We start from the raw sequence: 24,205 nt of genomic DNA on the forward strand, positions 1-24,205 counted from the left end.
ATTGTGGAAAGAAGAGATGAAATTCACTATGTGTTATATATTGAAAGAAAATCGCCTCAAAATGCAACATAGATGGTATTTAACACCTGAAAGAATAGCAAAAATGAATAAAAATTGTAGTGATGTCTGCTGGCGATGCAACACTGGAAAAGGGACTATGATACATATTTGGTGGAACTGTTTAAATATCAAACAATTTTGGGAAATAATTTATAACGAAATGAAAAAAATGTTCAGATATTCATTTAGGAAAACACCAGAAGGCTTTCTATTGGGAATAGTACCAGGAAGCCTAAAGGAAGAAGACAAGACCTTATATTTATACGCAACAGTAGCCGCAAGGCTATTGATTGCGAAAAACTGGAAAAGTGGTATTGTACCGACAAAAATAGAGTGGCTTGCCAAATTAGTGGAGTACGACAATATATCCAAAACAATGGGAGAAATTGGAAGGATCTCAAAAGAGAAGATAGATAGGGACTGGAAGGTGTTTAAAAAATACTTGCAAAACCATATCGAAAAATCAGAACTCCTATTAGAATAAACAAGTTCCGTTTCAAACACTGAAATACTGAATAAGATGGATAACAATGTGTAACAGAAAAAGAAGTGTGAAATTAGGCTAAAGGTGTGTGAAAGAAAGTAATAGAAGTGGAAAGAAATTTCAGTTGAGTAGATTGGAAGTCTAACACAAAGGTGGGGTGAGGGGTGGTGGATGGTGATGGGAAAAGGAATTATTTGTGGGATTATGTTTTGTCTATGCTTTCGTTTCTCTCTCTGTGCCTGAGACACTGAAGCAGGCAGTCATGTTTTTTTCTTTGTTCTGACCAACGCTGAATAAACTTGTAAATATGCTCTCCTGGGTGCATCTTTCGCTGTGCAAACTCTGCTGAAAGAGCGTGCACCAGCCTTGGAATGTGGCATGCTATTTCTGAGGCTTTGTGTCGCTAATTGACTGATACTGTAACTACGGGAGATCGATGGATCGTCCGGCATCGGCGTGGGGGCGTGATGGACTTTGTCTCCCTGGCAGTATCCCAACAGAACAGAGACTCTCATAAGTAAGGGCTGCACTCATGATGGCTTTTAGCTGGATGAGTGGGCACAGAGAAATGGTTGAAACAACTACTCAGCAGTCTTGAGCTTAATGTAATGGAAACTGAACCCAGGCACCTTGGCCACTCTTCATAGATCAGACCCATCCCAGTCAACCCTCTGTCCTGTGGGACTCTGAGACTGAAATAGCTCTTTTCCTTGTGCCGAGTCTGTACCATTTCCTTACATACAAGAAGGAGAATCTGAGGACATGTTTTGGGATGGGGGCCAGGGCATTTGGGCTCGGCTTCAAGGATCAAAATCCCCTAGGAAGCAATTGGAGCATATTGAGCAACAACAACCAGTGTTGTTCTAGGGTAATGCCACAGGTTCTCTACAGCAGTCCTCCCTGCTGCTAGTATAAGAAGAACACTGCTGGATCAGGCCAAAGGTTCATCTAGCCCTTTTATCTCACCTTTCAACACTCATCATGTCTCCTCAAGATCATTCTTCAATATATTGAGTTTTTCCCCTGAAATCTTTTTCATTAAGGACTCATGTTTTCAGACTAGAGATCCTGTAGTTCTGTTTTATACACAGGTCCAAGATGTGGCTGTTTTGGGGAGTGGTCGGCTTAGTCCAACAGGCTCTGACATCTGAAGAATTCAGCAGTAGAAGACATCTGAATCCACAAGAATTTATGACTATTGTAAGTTAATAATTCAGATGGCCTTGAAAACAGTGGACCAGGATCCTTATAATTTCATTTTTAAAATAGTTTTCAAGAGCACATGCATTTCCAAGAAGAAACTCCATGCTTGGCAGGAGTTATTTCAAACTGCAAATTAATCTGATCGTGTTTGAAACAATACTCTCTTGGCTAGATTATCTGATCTAGAAGACACAGTTAGCTTTAATAACACCTTCTCGGAGCATAGTTTTAGGAGCCTGGTTCTTCAATGTAAATGTGGACATTTGCTACACAGGCATTAGCTGAAGCCTTAGGCAGCAGATTCATTATATTTCTCATGGTGAGACATTTCTTTGTGGTAGTTTACCATACAGATTTGGTGTTTTGCATCATATCAGTACAGATTTCCTTTTTGTCTTTTTGTTGTGGAATGGAGAAAACCACAATCTCTCTGTGGTTATGTACACTTCACACAAATATACCCAGATGGGGGAAAGGGGGAATAAATTTGATTCAGTTCACATTTCAAGCTGAATCTACATGATTTGCATTTTCTGGAACAATACACAAACCGGAACAAAGCCGTCCTTCAAAATTGGCATGTCTCCAATTTTTGTGTGCTGGTCTCCAGCCAAGTAATGGAAATAGAAATGCATATACCAGAGTAAAGTGTTTTTAAAAATACATATACAAGTGAAAATAGCATTCAAAAAATCATTTTATTAGGCAAAAAAAGGTGTGTTTTGGGCAATCTTGCATACAATCACGTGTACATCATGAGAGTTTAGGGGAGGGATAGGGAACCTAAGGCCCTCCAGATGTTGTTGGACTACAACTCCCATAATCCTTGACCCTTGGCCATGCTGGCTGGGACTGATAGGAGCTGGAGCCCAGCTATAGCCACAGATTTCCCATTCCTGGTGTAGGACTAGCAAAGTCACTTCACAATAATCTTGGCCCTGGGAAGTTTTTTGTTCTTTGAGATATTCAAGCCATTGTCCCATCCCAGAAATTGAATGATCAGATTTATTTATTTTTTAATCAAGCATTTCTATTTCCATCCTTCTCCACTCACAGCCCGAAGTTATCCAGTATTGGGGATACCCCAGTGAAGAGTATACAATCCTGACAGGGGATGGCTATTACCTGCAGGCAAACAGAATTCCACATGGAATACATAGTTCTGGGAAGACAGGTAATTTTGAAATTTAGCAGTAAATGCATTAAAATGTCACATGCCACGCCTGATATCCCTATGTTCAGTGTTACCCAGACTTCACTATTTTTTCTTTCACTCAACTTTATTTGGAAGCAATATTATAAATAAAGGGAGAAATTGTTGCAAGTTGGCTGAAATCACTTGAGTTGTGCTCAGTTGTAAACACACTTGATGATTTCTTCTTCATTATATCTGAGCAACAAGGTTTCCCAGATTAAACAATAATTCCAAATTATCAACAGTTAGAATAATTATCCAGTCTTCTATTCATAGCAGAACACTATGAAATATCTTAAGTGGTGTTGGGTTTCGTTGAGTGGCTTTTTTATGCCTTTTCAAAAATCAGTGCAAATATTAACTACCTCCTGATTCTTAGGAGAGTTGTTTAGAAACAGCCGCAGCAGTTGTGGCCCATCTTCAGCAGCAGGCAGCAATCACCTCAGAGACACAGCGTTTCACCCACAGGAGAGGCAAGGTCCACCCACCTTCTGACCTCACCTACTTCTGCTACCTTTTGCCAATACTTCAGCACTGCCTCTCTGGATTGCTTGGGAAAAGTAGGCAGGGACTTGTTGGCAGAAGAGAAAGTGGGTGGGAAAAGAAGGGTCATGGCGTTTTATGTAGGCTCACACAAAACATCGTTGCTAGTCTTCACACAATCAATGAAAACATTTTCTGAGGTCCTAGAAAACGTCTGGCTCACCTCCTTTGTACCCCCTGCACCCTACTCTGCTTGGCCTTGGGCTTGATACCAGTGGGAAATGTTGGTGCTCTGTGAGTGCCCATTCTCTATCCAATATTCTCTTTGTTTTCCAGGGCCTAAGTCAGTTGTGTTATTGGTACCTGGTAACTTTTGTGAAGGCAGGAGCTGGATTTCAAATCTTCCCAGCAATAGTCTGGGATTTGTTCTAGCAGATGCTGATTATGATGTCTGGATATTAAATAACAGGGGGACCACCTGGTCTAGAAGACATCAGCACTTCTCAGTAGACCAAGAAGAATTTTGGAATTTCAGGTAAGTACAAGGGGCTATTGTTGCTTGGATGGAAGGGATGCTTTTCCTGAGAACTTTCCCAGGACTCAACTAAGAAAACTAAGAAAAAGTGTTTTAGATGCATTGTATAGGCAATATAACTGTGAAACCAGATGGCACTGTGGAGTCCTTTCTTTCCCAACTGGATTTCCCTATATGATTTTACAATGCGTCTAACTGAAATGCTTCATAGATGTGTTTATTTTTATCATCATCATCAATCTTTATTATGGTCAAGAGACCCAACAAATCATTACACAGCAATACGCAATTCAGACAGCCTGTTGTTGTTGTTGTTTAGTCATTTAGTCGTTTCTGAATCTTTGTGACCCCATTGACCAGAGCATGCCAGGCACTCCTGTCTACCTCCAGGTTAAACAGGAGCGTCTCCACCCCCATCGTTCTACCCGGACACTGAGGTCCAGCGTACAGGGCCTTCTGGCAGTTCCCTCACTGCGAGAAGCCAAGTTACAGGGAACCAGGAAGAAGGCCTTCTCGGTAGTGGCGCCCGCCCTGTGGAATGCCCTCCCACCAGATGTCAAAGAGAACAACAACCACCAAACTTTTAGACGACATCTGAAGGCAGCCCTGTTTAGGGAAGCTTTTAATGTTTGATGTATTCCTGTATTTAAATATTTGGCTGGAAGCCGCCCAGAGTGGCTGGGGAAGCCCAGCCAGATGGGCGGGGTATAAATTGTAAATAATAAATAATTATAAATAATAAATAACAAATTATTATTATTATTATTTTGTTCAGACTTAGGGATCATTGGTTCTTGCAACCACCGATAAAAACTTCGCCACTGCTAATGTTCTAGCCTTTGTCCGGTCTTCCAGTAGGAACCTGACATAGTGAGCCTCTGATTTTCCCAGGAAAGGTAATTTCCCAGGCAAGGGTAATTTCAGTTCAGCCACCCAAAGCAGAATTTTAATTTAATTTGGGGAAATTTTAATCATGGCACCACACTCCACATAATATCAGAGGGTAGTGACCCCCCCAAAGCATTTCCTACTCTTGCCCCTGCACTGTGGAATGCCCTTTTCTCTTCCATATTTAAAGCATCATCAGTGTGATTCCGCACATCGTTCTTGATGTAGATCTTCATTCTTCACTTGTTTGTAATGAAGACATTTATTGCCACTTTGTCCTGGGTGTAGATCTTCACTCACTGCTTCCTCCCTGGAGGGAAGTGGTCCAATTTTGTGGTTCACCTCCAGTGCCAGAATATATTAGGCCAGTCCTAATACAACTAGCATATAAGACCATGAACAATTTGGCATTTAGATTACCTGATAAATGGTCCGCTCTTGTACAGATCTGTTAGTTCCTCCAGACATATTGTGAAGATACACCATTTTGCCCAGACGTTCTAGGATGTACACCTTTTAGACTGCATAAAGGGACTTCTGAATTACAACTTAAATTTAACACAGTTGAGCGATTTCATATAATTTCATATAATTCTTTAAAATTATCCTTTAACATGTGGACAACGTACATATTTGAGAACCTATTGGGCTAGTTTAAGGGTGATATAAATATTTAAATAAATCATAAATATATATTTACACTTTCTCTCCTTACTCTTTCCATAGGACAATAAGCTTACAACGTTATCCTCCAAAAGTAAGGGTATCATATGTAATGTATGGTACCTTTTGTATTTAGACATTAATGTCCACAACTGTATGCAATTGCAGACAGGCAAAATTTCACCTATATTCTGTGTTTGTCTTTCAGCTTTCATGAAATGGCAATTTATGATAATCCAGCAGCCATAGACTTTATTCTGCAGAAAACTAAGCAAAAAAGCTTGTATTATATTGGCCATTCCCAGGGAGGTACAACGGGTAAGTTAATAAGAAAAGAATGAAATACCTTTTATTTTCTTGCCTTTTTTGCATTATCAGGGACTTGCTGGGGGTGTGGTCCAGTCTCAGGACTATTGGGAAGACTAGTTCAGAAAAGAAAAAGACAGATTAAAGCATAGCTTTTAAAAAAGAAAAGAAAAAAACAGAGTTCACATACGTTCCATGAGAAAGTCTTTTCAGGATCAGGACTTCTGTATACAGGATCAGGCAGCGTATACAGCTCTTATCAGTTCCACAGTCATGAAGAATGTCCATTTGTGGTGCAAATAAATTCGTTGAATGACAGGCATTTCAAAAGAAGAGAGATGGGAAACTTTTGACCTTACAGATACCTTGGACTCCAGCTCCCATCATCCCCATCAAGCCTGGCTGATGGGCTCCAGCTCCTGCAACACCTGGAGAGCCACAAGTTTTTTTAAATCTCTTATTTGTTTGTTTGCAAGTGCTATGTTTAGAATTGTTTCCCCCCCCCCCCAGGTTTTATTGCCCTTTCAACCATGCCACAGCTTGCTCAAAAGGTTAAACTCTTCATGGGCCTGACTCCTGCCTACACATGCGAAGGCATCAAAGGACTCCTTTCCTTAATTATACGCCTTCCTCAAGAATTGATAAGAGTAGGTATTATTCAAGGCCCATAATTCTAATATATATTTTTCTTCTGCACCTTTATGGAGAGTTAGTCTTCCTGCCATCCGCTTCATTTCCTTATGTTGAGTGTGAGCTTGAAGAATTAGAAGGTTTGGATCACATGAACATTTGTAGCATGATAAGGTCCAAGTAGCCAAGTAAGATTGTCTTCCAAGAACACGGTCTTAACAGTGAGTCCCTAAGTGACTGTGAAGGCCAATTCTGGATCCACATGTCCTTCCACAATGCTTTTTGGTGGCGGCTCCCAGACAGGATGAAGACTCTGTCACAGTCAGGGATGCTAGAAAGGAATGGTTGACATTCCAACCTGCATGCGACACAACCAGTACCATTTGCATTCTGCTGCTGTTTAGCTTCTGCCAAATACTCTGTTATTCATCTTACTGTCCACTATTGAGAATGCCCTTTTCCAGGACCCCACTCCCAAACTTTTAAGGAACTACCAAGAAGGCCCCATCTGCCAATCTTAACACCTGAGAGGTTGTGTGGGAAGAAGTTGTTGGAGAGCACCCCCTTAGAAATCTCTCCTCAGCTATCCAGAGCCAGGCCACATCAGAACCTGGCAGCAAAATTGCCTAGAATGCCCAGGCATCTCACCTTGAGCGTGCTTGAAGAAAAGTGGTATATAACTGTAACATAAAGGAGATCTGTTCCTAACAGGAACCTCAATGTTTCCTTCCAAGAAAGGACAATTATTTAGTAATGCTTCAGATTTTTTTAATTTTATCTTTACAGCCTATATGCGGCAATAAAGAATTCTGTTTTTTCAATTACAAACTAAAAGCCAACAATGCCAAGTGGTGCAGCTATCCAGGGATTGACAAACTTTGTCTCCAAATCATGTCCTTATTCCAAGGACGCAATGAGAAAAACCTAAATGTGGTAGGTAGTTTTATTCTCTATCATTTATTCATTTATTTCTTTTTGAAAGAACTTGCTGTGTACATATACAAAACAACAAAAGAAAATCAATCAAACAAAATAGAGTATTTGCCATAATTTTGAGTTCCTTTACATAGTTATTCCATGGTGAAATTCTAGAAGCCTCTTTTAATAAATGTTGATCTATCTTTTAAAATTTATTTTCAAAATTAACTTCACATCTAGTTGGTAGTTGGTCATTTACACGTGGCCATAGAAGAGGAAATGCACAGCACTACAAAAACCAAAGAAGTTTCAGAGTGACAAATTTTAACTGCTGATGCAAATTTCCAGATGCAAATTTAGAAGGCATTACGTACTACTGTAGGGCAGGCTGTGACCAGGTGAACTTTCTGCCTGTTCCATGTGCTGTCCAGGTGCTCACTGTTGAGAGGCAACTTCAAGGCCCCTGTTCTTCCTTCTTATGGCTCTTTATCAGCTGGATTCACTATGGGTGGGGGATTCCGATCTAGGTACTCAGACACCTCTTCATCAGAAACCTGCTTCCTTGTGCAGCATTAAAGTGTCTGTATGCTTCACTACCTTGATTGCCGTGACCTATTGCTTTGTAAATAAATATGTTCCTTGAAAATTTTTCAAGAATGTGAATATAAAAAGCACTTTCTTTTCTATTATTCTTCCAGAGTCGAGCAGATGTGTATCTTGGAATTTACCCTGATTTTACTTCTGCAAAAAATATTGCACACTGGAGTCAGGTACATTCTAACAAATACCATCTCAGCATCTCAAAAAAAATGGGAGTCAAAAGTCTGACGTTTCGACTTGCCCGTTTAGTTTCTCATGTTTCTGTTTTGGTACTAAGGTTTTGATTTCATTTCATAAAAGTGTAGTTTTCCAGATTACCAGACCACTCAAAAGTTATATTCTAGATATTTCAATATTCAAACATGAGCTGTAACAACTCTTTGGATCTCATGGGAAGAACATAGGAAGCTGCCCTTTACTGAATCTGCCCATTGCTCCTTTCAGTTCAGTATTGTCTACTCTCACTGGGAGCAGCTGTCCAGGGTTGCAAATTGTAGTATCTCCCAGCCCTACCTGGAGTTGCCAGGAATTAAATCTGGAACCCTCTGAGTTCAAGGCAGAGATTCTATCACTGATCTATGGCTCTTTCTGAATATTTAATTTTGACATTATAATTCTTCCTTATGTTCTTTCGCCATTGCTTATTCTCCTTGCTGCTGAGTTCTACCAGGGAAACAATGAGACTAAGGAGTAGGAAGCTGACAGGCAAGCAGTGGGTGGAGGAGGGAAGATGGAGGTTGGTGGGGTACTGCCCTATGCACCCGAGTGCACTAACACCCACTAAATCCTCACATTACGCAGAAGGTGAAACATATTGCAGTGGTCTTGGCAGCTGAAGACTAATGAAGGCTGGGCAAAAGAAGAGGTCATTATTGTGGACACAGGCACCAATTCTATGGGGTGAGGATAGCTCCTCCCTCCCAACATATGCAGGAATGGGGCTGAAGGCCCTCAATCTTGAGGGGCCGGGCTCAGTTTTTTAATATTTTCTCACAAATGAGGATGATAGATATGTTAATAACCTTCTACCTGACTTTCCAGAGACACCACTGTTATAAGCAGAGCTTATGGTCCTATCATTGGCCAGAATGGATGGGTGGGAATTCTGATACTGTCAAACCTCGGTTTCCGAACAGCTCCATTTTGGAACGCTTTGGCTCCTGAATGCCAAAAACCAGGAAGTAAAAGTTCCCATTTTTAAATGCTTTTATGAAGCCAAACATCCGACGCGGCTTCTCTTTGAGTTCAACAACCAAAGTTTGACTGTAACCAAGATCTCTAGATTCTGAATTTTCTTGTGGCCCTCCATCTTTCAAGAGGATTTTGTTTTTTGAACGTGCACCAAATTTCAAATTGTGTATAAGTCTTTTCCATCTTTTTAGGTTGCTAAAACCAATCAATTTAAGTATTTTGATTATGGATCAAAGAACAAAGCTGTCTACAACATGGTAAGTGTTTTGGATTCTAATGAGAGATTTTGGAGGTAGGTTAAATGTTTAATGTGAACCGTGTTGTGATTTCTGAGTTCCTTTGGGTGAGATAACACCAAAGACACCAAAGAACTGGTTGTATTTATGTGTTTATCTATGAAAGTGCATGCATTTAATGAGTAAGGGCATAGAAAACTTCCTTATCCCAAGTCAGACTATTGTTCCACCTATCTGTCTATACTGATTGGCAGCAGCTCTGATTCTAAGCCCTACTAGAAAACCTGAGGGACCTATGACCTTCTACACACAAACCAGATGCTCTACCAGTGAGCTACCACTCCCCTCTAGATTTTGCCTTATGGGATCCATTGAGAGCCTGCTTCCAGGCCAGATGGGCAACAGGGCTTAGCTGAGACTTGTCTGCTGTTATGTGTGGAAGTGGCTGCCTCTGCTATGTTACTCCACCTTTCAGCTGTTGGGGGGGGGGAGGCTGAGCAACATATCAAAGCCCTACTGCCCCTCAGGCTCACAAGGAGACCCTCCCTCTGTCCTGAAGAGCACGTCCTCCTCATGAGCCATGAGGACTCTTATTCCTTTTGCTATTCTTACTGCTCCAGAGTAAGGAGTTGGATACTTAATAGATAGTTAAAGAATGATCTTCAAGGGACAGGTGTTAGGCATTCAATGTATCTGAAGATCCAAAAGATGTCTTTTAAAAGAGGAAAATAAATAAAAGTGAACCTAATTTTCATCTTTCTGTTCTTTTTCTCAACAGAGTACACCCCCATTTTATAAGATAGAAGACATTACTGTGCCAACAGCTGTCTGGAGTGGTGGGAATGACCTTATTGTAACCAAAAAGTCTATTGAACGGCTGCTCCCTCGAATCCCTCATTTAGTTTTCTATAAGAATATTCCTGAATGGCAACATACAGATTTTATCTGGGGTCTTGATGCACCAGACAAGTTGTTTAAGGATGTGCTTTCTCTGATGCAAAAGTTCAAATAATGTCTTAATATAAGGGGCAAACTATATATCTGATATTAATGCAGACAAATTTTTAAAAAGTTTTACATTGATTGTTTTCTGTACTTATGTTCTTCTTTTCTGTCGCAAATAATATTAAAGGTTGGCTAGCAATGACAAAAGGATCTAAGGAAGAAAAACACACAACAAAATTGATGGTAAAAATCTAACAACATGAAGGGGCACAGCCTCTAGTACTACTTATTATTATAATATATATTCATATTATATTGTGTAACCATGCATTATAGAATAAACTTGCTTCTGTTTTGCAATGAATCATGGAATTCCTTGCCAATATGAAGGGACCCCCAAAAGGCCAAGTAATATGCAGCTTGGAATAACTTTTTGTATTCCAGCGGAAGGTACTCCGATTCCAACTAAGCCACCCAACCAGAGGTCAGTGAGGGAAATGTCACACATTGCTCAGGTTTGGCTATCAAGACCATGAGCCTCCATAGGGCGGCTGTCTCTTATTTTAGCAAATGTTCTCAACTGCTTGACCCCTGTAATACCTTCCACGTAAAAGAAGCTAATCGCTGGCTGGCATTTTGTACACCTGGCTTTGCCAGGCACAAGGGAGCCTATTACTGTTGAGACTTTGCGGTTGATCTGGGGCAAGTTAGGCAGTGTTTGTTGGTCCAGTTTTGAGGTCCAGTTATTTGCAGTTTGTCTTGGTACCTGGCTCTTGCTCCAGCATGGAATGGTGGGGGGGGGGGAGAGACAGGGAGGCCTGCCGATAACCCTCCAACGCCACCATTAAGAAGCAGAGGTTCTCCATATACAGTGGTACCTCTGGTTGTGAACAGGATCCATTCCAGAGCTCTGGCCGCATCCCAAGGAATTTGCAACGGGAGTTCTGCGCATGTGCACGGTGCGGATCGCACGGGAACAGGAGCTGGATTGGGGCTGCTCAGCTGGGGAGGTGCAGACTCCATCACAGTTTCCGTTGAGGGGTTTGCGGCTGCACTCCCCTCAAGGGGGAAGTTTAAAGGAGCCCCCACCTCCGCATCAGAGCCCCTGCACCACCTGAAGGCAGCCAGGCTGAATAGTTGCTGGGGTTGGGGAAGGTGGAGGCAGCCCGGAAGCTGCATCTGAGAGCCCCTGCACCACCTGAAGGCAGCCAGGCACTCCTCAACTGAGCTGCCTTATCCCGCTCCTACTTGCGTGCAAGCAGGAGTGGAGGCAGGGATCTCTTGGCATGAAGCCTCCGCTCAACTTCTGAGAGATCCCCACCTCCACTCCTGCTTGCATGTGAGCCCTCCTCTCCTCCTCCTCCCCCATCCCAAGCATGGAAGCTATGGGCCTGCTGGGGTGATGGCACTCATGCCCACAGAGAGGGCTCTGAGTGCCCTCTCTGGCAATCGTGCCATAGGTTCACCACCACTGAACTAGGACATAGTATACAAAGGCAATGCCAACAGACCACACTTCGTCCACAATTGACTGTGCAGCACCTGAAAATTAACCAGCTCATTAGTTGAGGAGGAAAACACATTAATTATATTATTCAAAAATTCCATGCATGTGCTTACACTACGGTATTGCTGTTCCAAAGTTGTGTGTGTGTGTGTGTGTGTGTGTGTGTATTCCACAAACCCTTGCGCCGACTTTGTCGTGCGCAAAGCTTTAGAAGGATGGCGTAGGCTACAGCCCTGTAGTGTTGACAAAAGGAAACCCATAACGTTCAACATTCTTTGCCAAATTCACAAAAAATTGAGAACTATATGCTGGTCAAAATATGAAGCCCGCCTATTCTCAGCAGCTTATTCCATTGCATTCTTTGGCGCTCTTTGGGTTGGGGAAGTGATATGTGAGGGTGGCCCGGCCATCACGCAGCGGGGTATTCTGCTAAATGATCTGACCCTTTACCGCACCAATCTGGTATTGCATGTGCGCAGTTCTAAGACCAACCAGCAGGGAAAAGACACCTTGATTCGCTTGTTAGCAACAAAAAAAGCAGGGCCCTGCCCGGTAAAAGACACTAGGCATTTCCCATATTTGAGACCTAACTTATCTGGCCCCCTTCTAATTCATAAGGATGGCTCCCTTCTGTCCAGGCATCAATTCATACGGGTGATGTGGATAGCGATTGCGGCTTGCGGCCTCCCCGCAGCACAATTTGCTGCTCATTCCTTTCGGATTGGGGCAGCCACTGTTGGTTTCTGCTCTCTTCACTGTACAGCGAAATGCTTGTCACAAGACAATGTTTCCATTCCACAGTCAATTGCTGTTGGAGTTTTTCCCACGGGAAAGGGAGACCGGATGTGACGTACACTGGTTTCCTGTTTTTTCACTGTTCTTTGCAGTTCAGTGTGTGTTGTTCTCTCCGTGCTTTAGAGGAGAGAGAATGCTTTCTCTGCTCCGGCAGAGGCAAGATGTTTTTCTGTAACATACCAGCTTTGAAGTGTAAATAAAGCAATATAGAGTATGTGGCACGTACTCCTCATCCTTCCGCTGTGCACGGGATGCTGCATATCAACAACACTTGGTTATGGGCTCCAGAAGTCGAATCAGAGTGCCGGCAAAGGATCAGAATGCAGAGGGACAGATCGGAACGGAATCTGCTCTGCACGTCAAGATGATTGATGAGGTATGTGCTACTGCTCCGGGCAGCCTGCCAGCTTCTAATTAATGGCTTTATGGCTGGACTTTGAACTTTTAAGGCCGTTTTGCCAGGCTCAAAGGAACAAGTTCCTATGCTGGGGAAATCGAAAGTAACTTTTAAAAGTGCTTTTGGACTAAAGCAGCTGCAGAAAATAGTGACGCAGCATGGTTTAAAGCAGCAGACATGACGCAGAAGGCTAATGCCAGAGTCATGATGGCCCTTCAGGATGCTTGTGGAATTCCTAAGCTCAATAAGAAAAACTATGCGGACTGGGTTCTTTATGCAGAGGCTATTCTGCGGAAAGAGGGTCTGTTTGAAGTTATTACAGACACCCCCCCAGCTCCAGTTACAGATGCATGACAAGCTAAAGATTCCAAAGCAAGGGGAACTCTTACATTGATAGTATCCCCAGAAGAGCTCTGTCTATTGCGTGATAAGACCTCAGCCAGACAAATTTGGGATGCTTTGAGAGAGGCTCACCTGAGGACAAAAGCTGGATCCACCATGTTTTACTTTAACAAGCTGCATAATATGGCTCTTGCTGAAGGTGGAGATGTGCGTAAACATCTGATGGAGATGCAGAATCTGAGACATGAGCTGCAACAGAGAGGACTCAACTTTCCAGAGGCTGTGTATTCCTTCATGATACTACAATCTTTGGGTTCAGGTTGGGAGTCTGTTGCGACTCAGATTGCTGTACAGCCTACTGCTCAGCTGACAGTGGACTATGTTACTGCCGTGATTCTGAATGAAGCAGATCGCCGGGGTGCTAGCTGCATGGGCAAGGGGGAGACTTCACAGACGTCATCCCATAGTGCAGTGGAACCACCAGATGGCGCCAAAGCTTTGAAGGCAGTGAAATGCTACTCGTGTGGACGTCTAGGCCATATGAAGAGGGAATGCAAATATCCCAGGGCCAAGACAGAGCAGCGCAGCGAAAGCTCATCGCGTGGAAGAGGCCAGAGCAAAGGCAAAGGTCCAGTGTCCAGGACAACGCAGCACAAGGCAATGGTCTCACGCTTCACTCCAAAAGTTGCAGAGGTCCAGAAGACGTCTAGATCTTTCTTCGTTGTTGATTCAGCGGCGACCCATCACATGTGCAATGATAAGCGACTGTTCGTGTCTTTTACACCGCAGGAAGGTGCGATTCACCAAGCGGATGACCACACAATCCCCAGTAAAGGCTACGGAACTGTTGTTCTTCACAGTTTGGACTTATCGATACAGAATGTGCTTTATGTGCCGGATGCCAAACATAATCTGCTCAGCGTTGGACAGCTGAATGAGCGGAAAATTGATGTTTCCTTTAAGAACAAAAGGTGCATCATCACAAAGAAAAATGATTATGTATTGTATGCTGAATATGTTGATCGTTTATATGTTTTGTATTATGATGATGTTGTGCAGGATGACACTTGTTGCATTGCAGGTACTAACAAAAGTTTGCATGCAGAATGTATTCATGATTTTCACAGGAAATTTGGTCATTTGCATTTTGAGGCAGTATCTAAAATGCCTGCCTTGGTTGAAGGTATGACTATTAAACCCTGCAGGTACCACATGAAGTGCAAGGCATGCGCAGCAAACAAGGTGAAAATGGCCGCGAAAGGTAAGGTGTCTAGTAGGCAAGCTACAGAACCATACCAAATTGTTCATGCTGATTTGGTTGGACCACTAGCGCCCTCTTTCGGTGGAAATAGGTACTTCATGGTTCTCATTGATGCATTTTCCAGGTATATTTATGTGTACAATCTCAAGCAGAAATCAGAGGCTTTTCCTAGGTTCAAGGAATTCTGTGCTTGGTTGGAAAATGTGCATGGTAAGAAGGTAAAGACTCTTTTCAGTGATCGCGGGGGAGAATTCACTTCTCAGCAGTTTGAAGCTTTTCTGACTGAGAAAGGAATTCAACACGATTTGTCTAGTCCTCGCTCGCCATGGCAGAATGGACTTGCGGAACGAGCAAATCAGACATTGCTTCAAGGGTTAAAAACCTTGCTGCATGATGCTAATCTTCCAGAGAGTTATTGGGCCGAAGCTCTCTCATGTTTCACTTACAGTTATAATCGCAGGTTATCTTCAGCGATTGGTTGTACCCCGTATGAGAAGATGTTTGGCAAGAAGCCATACATCAAACACATGAAAATTTTTGGTTCTGACATGTGGGTTCACTCACCACAAAACTCCAAGTTAGACAAGCGTGGATTGCATGGTATCTTTCTAGGTTATCAGAAAGGGTCTTACAGAATAATGATGACTGACTCAAAGGCAATTAAGCTCACAAGAAGTGTTGAGTACAATGCCAAGTGGGGGGAGAATGTGGGAATTTTCCAATGTTATCCTGATGACAGTGATGAGACTGAGGATAGTCAAAAGCAACCACAACAACCCACACCCACTGATGAAGGTTCTGATTCTGAGTCTGAAACTGAATCGGGTGATTCAGAGGATTTCAAGAGTGCGAAAGCCTCTATGCGACCCTCTAAAAGCTCTGATCAGGAATTGGAAGAACCATTGTTCACAATAGGCCACTTTTCTCCTAAGAAGGAAGAGGAAAGTGTTGAAGACCTACGGCTAATTCGCAGGTCACAAAGAGCCACAAAAGGCAGACCTCCAAAGAGATTTGCTGATGAGTTTGCTAAGATAGCAGTAACAGCTGTTAAAAGCTCCAAGAAGGTATTTGAACCTTCAAGTTTTCAAGAAATCCAGGATTTGGATTCAAAGGAAGCTGAGCCATGGTTAAATGCAATGAAGGCTGAGCTTGATTCCTTGGAAAGGAACAAAACATGGGACCTTGTTCCAGTAGTTCCAGGAATGAAACTGCTTGGAAGCAAATGGGTCTTCAAAGCGAAGACTGATCAAAATGGCAAGATAGTCAGACACAAAGCCAGATTGGTAGCCAGAGGTTTTGCACAGGTACCAGGTGAAGACTATCACGAGACCTACTCACCCACAGTGAGGTATGAGAGCATTAGGCTTATGCTCAAGCTAGCTGCAGAGGAGAATCTACACATTAGTCACCATGATGTAAATACAGCTTTTCTGTACGGATCTCTAGATGAATCACTTTATATGCTTCCACCTGATGGCGTACAGGTAAAACAGGGATTTGTTTGTGCTCTGAAGAAGTCCCTTTATGGTCTCAAACAAAGTGCAAGGTGTTGGCACACAAAACTCACTGAAGTATTGTTTTCTCTAGGTTTTAAACAAGGGAAAGCTGATCCATGTGTATTTGTCAAAGAGGAGGGGCAGAAGAAACTGTATTGCTTGTTTTATGTTGATGATCTTTTATTCTTTTGGAAGGATGTCACAATGTACAATAACGCCCTAGCTCAACTGAAAGAGCACTTTGACATGAAAGATCTTGGTGAGGTAAACAACTACCTATCTCTAGAAATAGAGAGAGATCAAGATGGTAACATTCTAGTACACCAGTCACGGAAAATTGCTGATGTGTTAAGCAAACTAAACCTGATGGATGCTAACCCTGTAGACACACCGATGATAACAGGTTATCAGGTAGATGACACTGAAGAAGCATTTTCTGACACTACACTGTACAGAAGTGTGCTAGGCAAGCTAAATTTCATTGCCAAATGTTCAAGACCAGACATTGCTGTTAGCTGTAATTTGCTAAGCAGACAAGTCAACAATCCTACTGTTAAGGATTGGAAAGCTCTGAAACGCATAGCGCGGTATTTGAAAGGCACTATGCATTACAGACTGAGATTTAACAATCAGAAGTCTGGTGGTCTTGAGATATTTGCAGATGCAAGTTTTGGAAGTGACACTACAGACAGGAAAAGTACGTCTGGAGTTTGCTATATGTACAATCAGGGTCTATTTGATTGGTCATGCAAGAAGCAAACAACAGTTAGCTTAAGTACTTGTGAAGCTGAACTGAATGCACTGTCTTATTCACTTAAAGATTGTGAATGGTTGTTACAATTGTGCAAAGACATGAAAATTCCTGTCCAATGTCCAATCCAGGTTTACCAGGACAACAAAGCATGTTTGGCTTTGCTGAATTCTGAAGGTTGTAAGCAAAGCACGAAGCACTTGCAATTGAAGTTGCAACATGCTAGGGAACGTATTCAGAAGGGACTCGTAACGGTGTCCTATATGCCAGGTAATGAAATTCCTGCTGATGTATTGTCCAAGATTGTATCAAGGGATCAACACTGTACCTATGTGCAGAAGTTGGGTTTGTACTGATATTGTACGAACACGCTGCCCAGTGATGTTCACAGAAAGGGGGAGGATGTTGGTTTCTGCTCTCTTCACTGTGCAGCGAAATGCTTGTCACAAGACAATGTTTACATTCCACAGTCAATTGCTGTTGGAGTTTTTCCCACGGGAAAGGGAGACTGGATGTGACGTACACTGGTTTCCTGTTTTTTCACTGTTCTTTGCAGTTCAGTGTGTGTTGTTCTCTCTGTGCTTTAGAGGAGAGAGAATGCTTTCTCTGCTCCGGCAGAGGCAAGATGTTTTTCTGTAACATACCAGCTTTGAAGTGTAAATAAAGCAATATAGAGTATGTGGCACGTACTCCTCATCCTTCCGCTGTGCACGGGACGCTGCATATCAACAACAGCCACCACTGCGGTGCACATGGGCCTCTCGGCAGAAAGGATTAAGGACATTGGGCAGTGGGAATCGGACGCATACAAAGGTTATCTTAGAAAGAGCCAATAACCAAAAGTGCTATTCCTGATCAATTCTTGTCATTTCATTTCCCTTCCAGGAGATGCGAGAATTCACATTTGGATTATGGGCCACAGTATCGTTCATTGGGCAGTGAAGTGGGCTGTCGCGGCTGGCTTGGGGTGAGGGCTGAACTTACCTTCAGATGTGCACGTTTCATGGATTGCTAAGAGGGGGATGCGCTGCGCCGAGCTGATGCCGGTCATGAGGTCCAGAGTCGCAATCGAAGGCCCACCAGATGCCTTAATTATCCAGCTGGGGGGAAACGACTTAGCTTACCTAAAAGCCATAGACTTACAATGGAACATGTTTAGGGACTTTGATGAGCTACTTACCTCCTATCCCAGACTGACCATTTAGTGGTCATCAGTGCTGGAAAGGTGTATCTGGAGGGATTCTCGCTGCCCTATTGCACTGAACAGAGGCAGAAAGGTTTTGCAACGTACTGTGGCGCGTAGAGTGGCGGCACTAGGGGGGCGGGTAATTGACCACCCCAATATCCAGTTCACAAAGGTGGCCCTCTACAGGGATGATGGCGTGCATCTTTCTGATGCTGGAAATGATGTTTGGTTGAACGATATTATGTCAGGGATTAGGGATTGGTTACAGGTTTGAGGGTATTGGCGGCGAGCTTGGGCTCGAATGGCGGTTAGGCATTGGTAGAGGTATTGTTCTATTGTTATGCAGATGAAGGGGGGAAGGAAGCGCCATCACCTTCCGCCCAAACAAAAGGGTAGTCCGAGAAAGGATTCCGCGGGGCGTGGCCTTGTCCTAAGCCTATGGAAGTGTGGGCCCACGGCACGCCCCCAAGCGGTAACTCTGGTGGGAGTTCCTAGTTGACATGCTTCAGCAGGACTTACCCTACTGGTGGTTAACCCTTACCGGTCTTCAAGCCAGTGGGCGGAAGCCGGTTAGTTGTTAGTACCAATGCCTAAGCCAATACCGCTCAATTCCTGTAATCAATAAAGTTGTGGCCTAATTTGACCCATTATCCCGAATTCTTGTGTCCCGTGTCTTTATTTCTGAGGGGGGAGGCGGGAACTCGCCATGCAATATGTATATACATGCACCCACATATATGATACAAGTTTACCATAATTCCCATGCCTTAAGCATAAGTAACACAGCTAAACAATACATATGTGTACCCGCATGTGTGTGCATGGTTATATCCCTATGTATAGAAACAGCTTAAGAAATCAGTATCCTCTTGTAATATTACCACATTGAGGTTGGAAGGGGCCCTGGGTCATCTAGCCCAACCTCAAAAGGCACAGAAACCTGCATAATAAATTCGCAGCAAACTCGCATAACCAACACTATACATACACACCTGCACACATGTAAGCACACACATGCACATACACCCATGTCCACCCATGTAAACACACTGCAAACGTAGTGATTGACTCTCTGTACTTTCCTAAAGAATATAGTTAAAGTCGAGAGAAGCCCCTGGTCATCTAGCCCAATCTCCCAGCATATTTTATAGTTGAAGGGGATCCCAAAGACCATTGCGTGGCGATTCCTGCCCCCTCCCACAGATGGAATAAATAAAGACACAGGACACCAGAATTTAGGTTAATGGGTGAAAAATGGCCACAACTTTAATGATTACAGGTAAGAGCAGTATTGGCTTTAGGCATTGGCCCTATCAGACTAACTGGTATAACGGGGAAGGGTTAAGCACCAACAGGGGGAGCCCCCAAGATGCACATCCCTAGGTGCTCCCAAAGGGGTTACCGCTCAGGAGCGCGCTTTAGGCCCCAGCCTCCATAGGTTTTGGACAAGGCGACGCCCCCCCGGAGTCCTTTAACGAACTACCCTTCAACATTCGGGGAAGGTGATGGCGTTCCTCCCCCTCAACACATTTGCATAACAATACCCCTGCCAATGCCTAACTGCCCAAACCAAAGGTGTTGTGACGTTTTACTACGAGGTAGGAGAAAAAACCAAGTGGCTTCCAAAATACAGCCAATTAGCCAAATGGAAAAATTCCTACCAGGCCCCTTGCGGCGACCAGCCGAAGCCCATAGCAAAATCTGAATGAAAACCTAAAGGGCGGGAGGGTGGGAAACAGCAGCTGCTGAAGGAAAAGAAAGGGGCAAGCATGGGCTGCCCCGACCTTAAATGCCCCCTACTGGTCCCGCCCCCGCTGCCAGCTGTTTGGCTGGCGCGGTGAATGATGAATGCTAATGAATTTTGGGATTCCCCAAGTCATGCGGGGCTGCAGCCAGCCCCACAAGGGTGTGAATGGGGCGTGAGCCCGCAACCCCCCCTCTGTATGTTGGGAGTGGCTTTGCGCGACGATTCCTGCCCCCTCCCACAGATGGAATAAATAAAGACACAGGACACCAGAATTTAGGTTAATGGGCAAAAAATGGCCACAACTTTATTGATTACAGGTAAGAGCAGTATTGGCTTTAGGCATTGGCCCTATCAGACTAACAGGTATAACCGGGAAGGGTTAAGCACCACCAGGGGGAGCCCCTGAGATGCACATCCCTAGGCGCTCCCCGAGGGGGTGGTGATGGAGGTGGGGTGGTGATGGAGTTCCTCCCCCCAACTCATTTGCATAATAATACTCCTGCCAATGCCTAACCGCCACACGAGCCAGGCTCGCTGCCAATACCCTCAGGCCTGTAACCAATCCCTGATCTCCTTGAAAATGTCAGCAAGCCAAATATCGTTTCCAGCATCGGAGAGATGCACGCCATCCCCCTGGTAGAGGGCCTCCTCGCTAAAATGGATGCCAGGGTGCTCAATGACCTGCCCACCCATCACAGCCACTCTATGTGCCACCGAGCGCTCAAGGATCCTCCTGGCTCTATTCACAGCCACAGGGTTTTTGGAATCCCTCCACATGCGCCTCTCAAGCAAAGATGACCAGATAATTGTTAGATTCGGATAGGAGGCCCGCAACTCCCCCAAGTCATTGAAAATATGCCACATTAAGTCCACCCCCTTTCTGTAAGCTAGGTCATTCTCACCCAGTTGGATGACCACCGCCTCCGGTGTGCCTTCGAAAACTATTCTTTTTGTAAGTGCTGGGAAGAATTCCTCCCAACGCATTCCATGACGCGTGATCCAGGAAACTTCAACATTGTTTGGAAGCTGCAGATTGCACCAGCCCCTGGTAACCGTGCGCACTTTTGCCCAGTGAACAATGCTGTGGCCAATGATCCACAGACGCACCGTCCTGACACCTGAAAATAAAAGAGCAAGAGAACTGGGTCAAGGGGGCCGATGGGGGAAGGAGCGTTAGCATGTCTTCCAGATGTATCCCTTGTAAGCATTTGACTTCCACCGTCCCATGTCCATTATCCTCTCTGCCGGTAAACCCATGTGCACAGCGGTGGTCGCAGCCCCAATGCGGAAAGAATGTGCAGCGTACTCCTCAGATGGGAGCCCAATGGCAGTGATTGCCTTGTGCATAACCCTCGTGAACTGGTGCTTTGACAGGCGAGAGCCATCTGTGTGTATGAAGAAAGGGCCACTGGCTTTAGGTCTTAAACACAGGAACTTTCTTGTGTCCTTTACTGGGCAAGGGCTGGCCTTCTGAGTAGCCTGCAGGTGGATTAGGGCCTCTCTACCGAGTTGATCGGTCTTAGAGCTGCGAATTTTCAGGATTACCTCTGCACTAGACAAGGTCATGTCCGTCAAGAGGAGCCCACTATTTTTTTTATACAGTTGGTCCTCGCAAACCACCTCGCCTATGTGCAAGGCGCCAAAGAAGGCAAATGAAAAGGCTGTGGAAAATAACCTGGCCTCATACCTAGACCAGCAGATGACCCTGAGCTTCTTACGTATTTGTATGAGTATGTCATAAGTTATGGGTCTTCTGCTATCGGAGCTAGGAGGTTGTGACCTACGCCAGCCCTCCAAAAGCTTCCGCACCACAAAGTGTGCGCAGGGGTCGACTGAGAACAGAGATTTAGAGAAGAATGATATCCCTGCGGAATGAATATTGAGGGTTTTGGGAGCCCGCCCTAAGTCGCGGAGGTGCACTAGATATTCTAAAACCTCCGACTTAGCCGGGGGCCTGCCTGGCTTAAATAGCCCTTTCTTCTGGCGAAATGATGTGAAATCTGACCACGCCTTATTATAGGATCTTAGGGTTGAGGGAGCAACTGCTGACAATACTCCCTTTATCACTTCTCTTTGCCAATACTCCAGAGGTGCTCTGGAAACAGCTGAGGCAGCTGCTGCGCATCCGGCACCAATGAGCAAAAGCGATCCATCTGGAAATGAGACAGAGCATCCGCAATGTTGTTATCAATACCTGGTACGAATTTGGCTGAGGCATATAAGTTTAGCTGAAGGCAGGAAAGGACAAAATACTGTAAAAGCGACGCTACCCTAGGCGAACGAGAAGATTGCTTATTTAAAACAGACACCACTGCCTGGTTGTCTGTCCAAAAGCAGACCCTGTGGTCTTTAAATTACTCAGCCCATAGATGAATTGCGACTACTATAGGGAAGAATTCTAAGAATGTTAAATCGCGTAGTATGCCATGAAGAGGGCCAACGCTGTGCACACCACTGACCTCTAAAGTAGATGCCGAAACCCAGAGAACCAGCTGTGTCTGAATGCACCTGGAAATCAGATTGCAGGGCCATGCTATCTTGCCAAAGTGATATACCGTTATAGTCATCTTTAGAATTCCAGCCACACCTCGAGATCTGATTTTACTGCCTTCGAAAAACACACCCTATGATGTGGCGACCGTAAACCTGCTGACAATTTGGCCAGTCGTCCACAAAAGGGACGACCGGGGGAAACCACTCGGCATGCGAAGTTAAGGTGACCCAAGAGTGATTGAATTTGCTTGAGGGTAACCTTCCTTAAGGGCAATAGCTGTGAAATAAGCTCCTTTAGGGCAACCAATTTCTCAGTAGGTAGGTGAGATGTTTGGGCAATTGTGTCAAGCTCAATGCCCAGGTAAGTCATCGTAGTGACTGGGCCCTTGGTCTTTTCATTTGCTAAAGGGATGCCCAGCTCCTCAGCCATAGATGTGAAGGCCTGCAGCAAGGCCAAACAGTCATTTGCATTACTTGTGACCAGAATAAAGTCACCCAAGTAATGCCCCACCCCTTCAGAACCAGTTTTGAACTTCAGCGCCCAGTCCAAGAAGGTGCTGAAAGTCTCGAAAGCAGTGCAGGCAATTGAACACCCCATGGGCATCGCTTTCCTGATGAAATAAGCATCCTGGAATTTAAAGCCTAACCAACGATAGTCCTCAGGGTGGACTGAGAGAAGCCGAAATGCGGATTCAATGTCGCATTTGGCCAGGAAAGCGCCCCTACCGAAACCCGGGACAAACTTCACTGCTTGATCAAAAGATGCATACTTCACCGTGCACAGCTCCTGGGTGATAGCATCATTAACTGAAGCACCCTTGGGGTAAGAAAGGTTATGAATCATCCGGAATTCTCCCGGGGCCTTCTTGGGGACAATGTCGAGCGGTGAAATATGCAGCTGATCAATGGGATCAATTTTCCTTTCATTTGTGCTGGAGGTAGCAACGTGAACATATCTATGAAATCCCCATTCAGTACCTTATCCCTTTTTCTCTTTGAAAGGTGATTACCCAAGATAAAATCAGTAGACAAGTTAGTTGAGATTTTAACATCTTCCACTAATGCACCATCTTTCCATTCTAGAGTACCGTTAAAGGTTTTCCGGTGAGAATTGGCCCGCCTCTCGTGCATCCACAAGGGAGCACCAGTCTGTTCACCTTCCCCCCAGTAAGTCTCTGTGGGAGCATCACTATCACCCTCTTACGAAGAAGTACCTGTCTCATCCTCGGAGTCAGATGGGTCTCTTCTCCTACTCTTCTTGGACACGTGCTTCCTCTTCGCCTTCCACTTCCCTCCATGGGTGCTGCTGTCTTGTGAGGCTGGGTCATTGGAAGATGGATCTGCCTGCTGGGGAGGTATATCCTCATCCAAGGAGGACCCCTTAGACGGACTATGCTGAGCTGGAGGATCCTGAAAAACACTATCAACACCAATTACCTGCTGGCTTACAGTGGAGGGGGCGGCCCATGTTGGTTTGGACTTCGGTGCGCCAGCCTTGGACTTCTGCACAGCGGACTTGGTCTTCTGCGCACTAGACTTGGGCTTCTGTGCACGTACGGTTTGTAAACATGTTTGGGGCCGATTGGGCGGCTCCATGCCTTGCTGCGTCATGCTAGACGAAGCTGAAGAGGGTCCTGCCTGGCCCTGTTGGCTAAGGGGGGTGTCAGGTATGCAATCCTGAGAAACCTCCACTATGGTAGAAGTCATGGCAACCGGAGGCCTGCATTGTGCATAAAAGGTTTGGATTGCGGAAAAGAATTGAGCTAAAGCTTGAGGGTTACAGGGCGCAATGGGCACTAGAGCACCCCCCGCCTGGGGTGTTTGAGCACTGCCCCTGTTTGCCATGCTACCAACCAAGTTATGTATGGATGTGTCTATGTATGTAAGTGATAG

At 44.5% G+C, this 24,205-nt stretch overlaps 2 protein-coding genes across 2 annotated transcripts in view; both read left to right on the forward strand.

The window, feature by feature from the left end:
- Window positions 1-10,701, forward strand: part of LOC309342763 (uncharacterized protein) — a 34,002-nt gene extending 23,301 nt beyond the window's left edge. Inside the window, exons 15-23 of the mRNA XM_081863590.1 lie at window positions 1,636-1,744; window positions 2,804-2,921; window positions 3,762-3,960; window positions 5,720-5,829; window positions 6,328-6,464; window positions 7,234-7,380; window positions 8,064-8,135; window positions 9,348-9,413; window positions 10,171-10,701. Coding sequence (XP_081719716.1) covers window positions 1,636-1,744; window positions 2,804-2,921; window positions 3,762-3,960; window positions 5,720-5,829; window positions 6,328-6,464; window positions 7,234-7,380; window positions 8,064-8,135; window positions 9,348-9,413; window positions 10,171-10,404 — 1,192 coding nt within the window. The 3' untranslated portion in view covers window positions 10,405-10,701. The remainder of the gene's footprint in view (window positions 1-1,635; window positions 1,745-2,803; window positions 2,922-3,761; window positions 3,961-5,719; window positions 5,830-6,327; window positions 6,465-7,233; window positions 7,381-8,063; window positions 8,136-9,347; window positions 9,414-10,170) is intronic.
- Window positions 1-24,205, forward strand: part of LOC309341923 (lipase member M-like) — a 55,705-nt gene that overhangs the window by 9,460 nt on the left and 22,040 nt on the right. The window lies entirely within an intron of this gene.

Source organism: Podarcis erhardii (assembly GCF_964252035.2).
Source record: "Podarcis erhardii genome assembly, chromosome: 5".
NCBI classification, from domain to species: domain Eukaryota; kingdom Metazoa; phylum Chordata; class Lepidosauria; order Squamata; family Lacertidae; genus Podarcis; species Podarcis erhardii.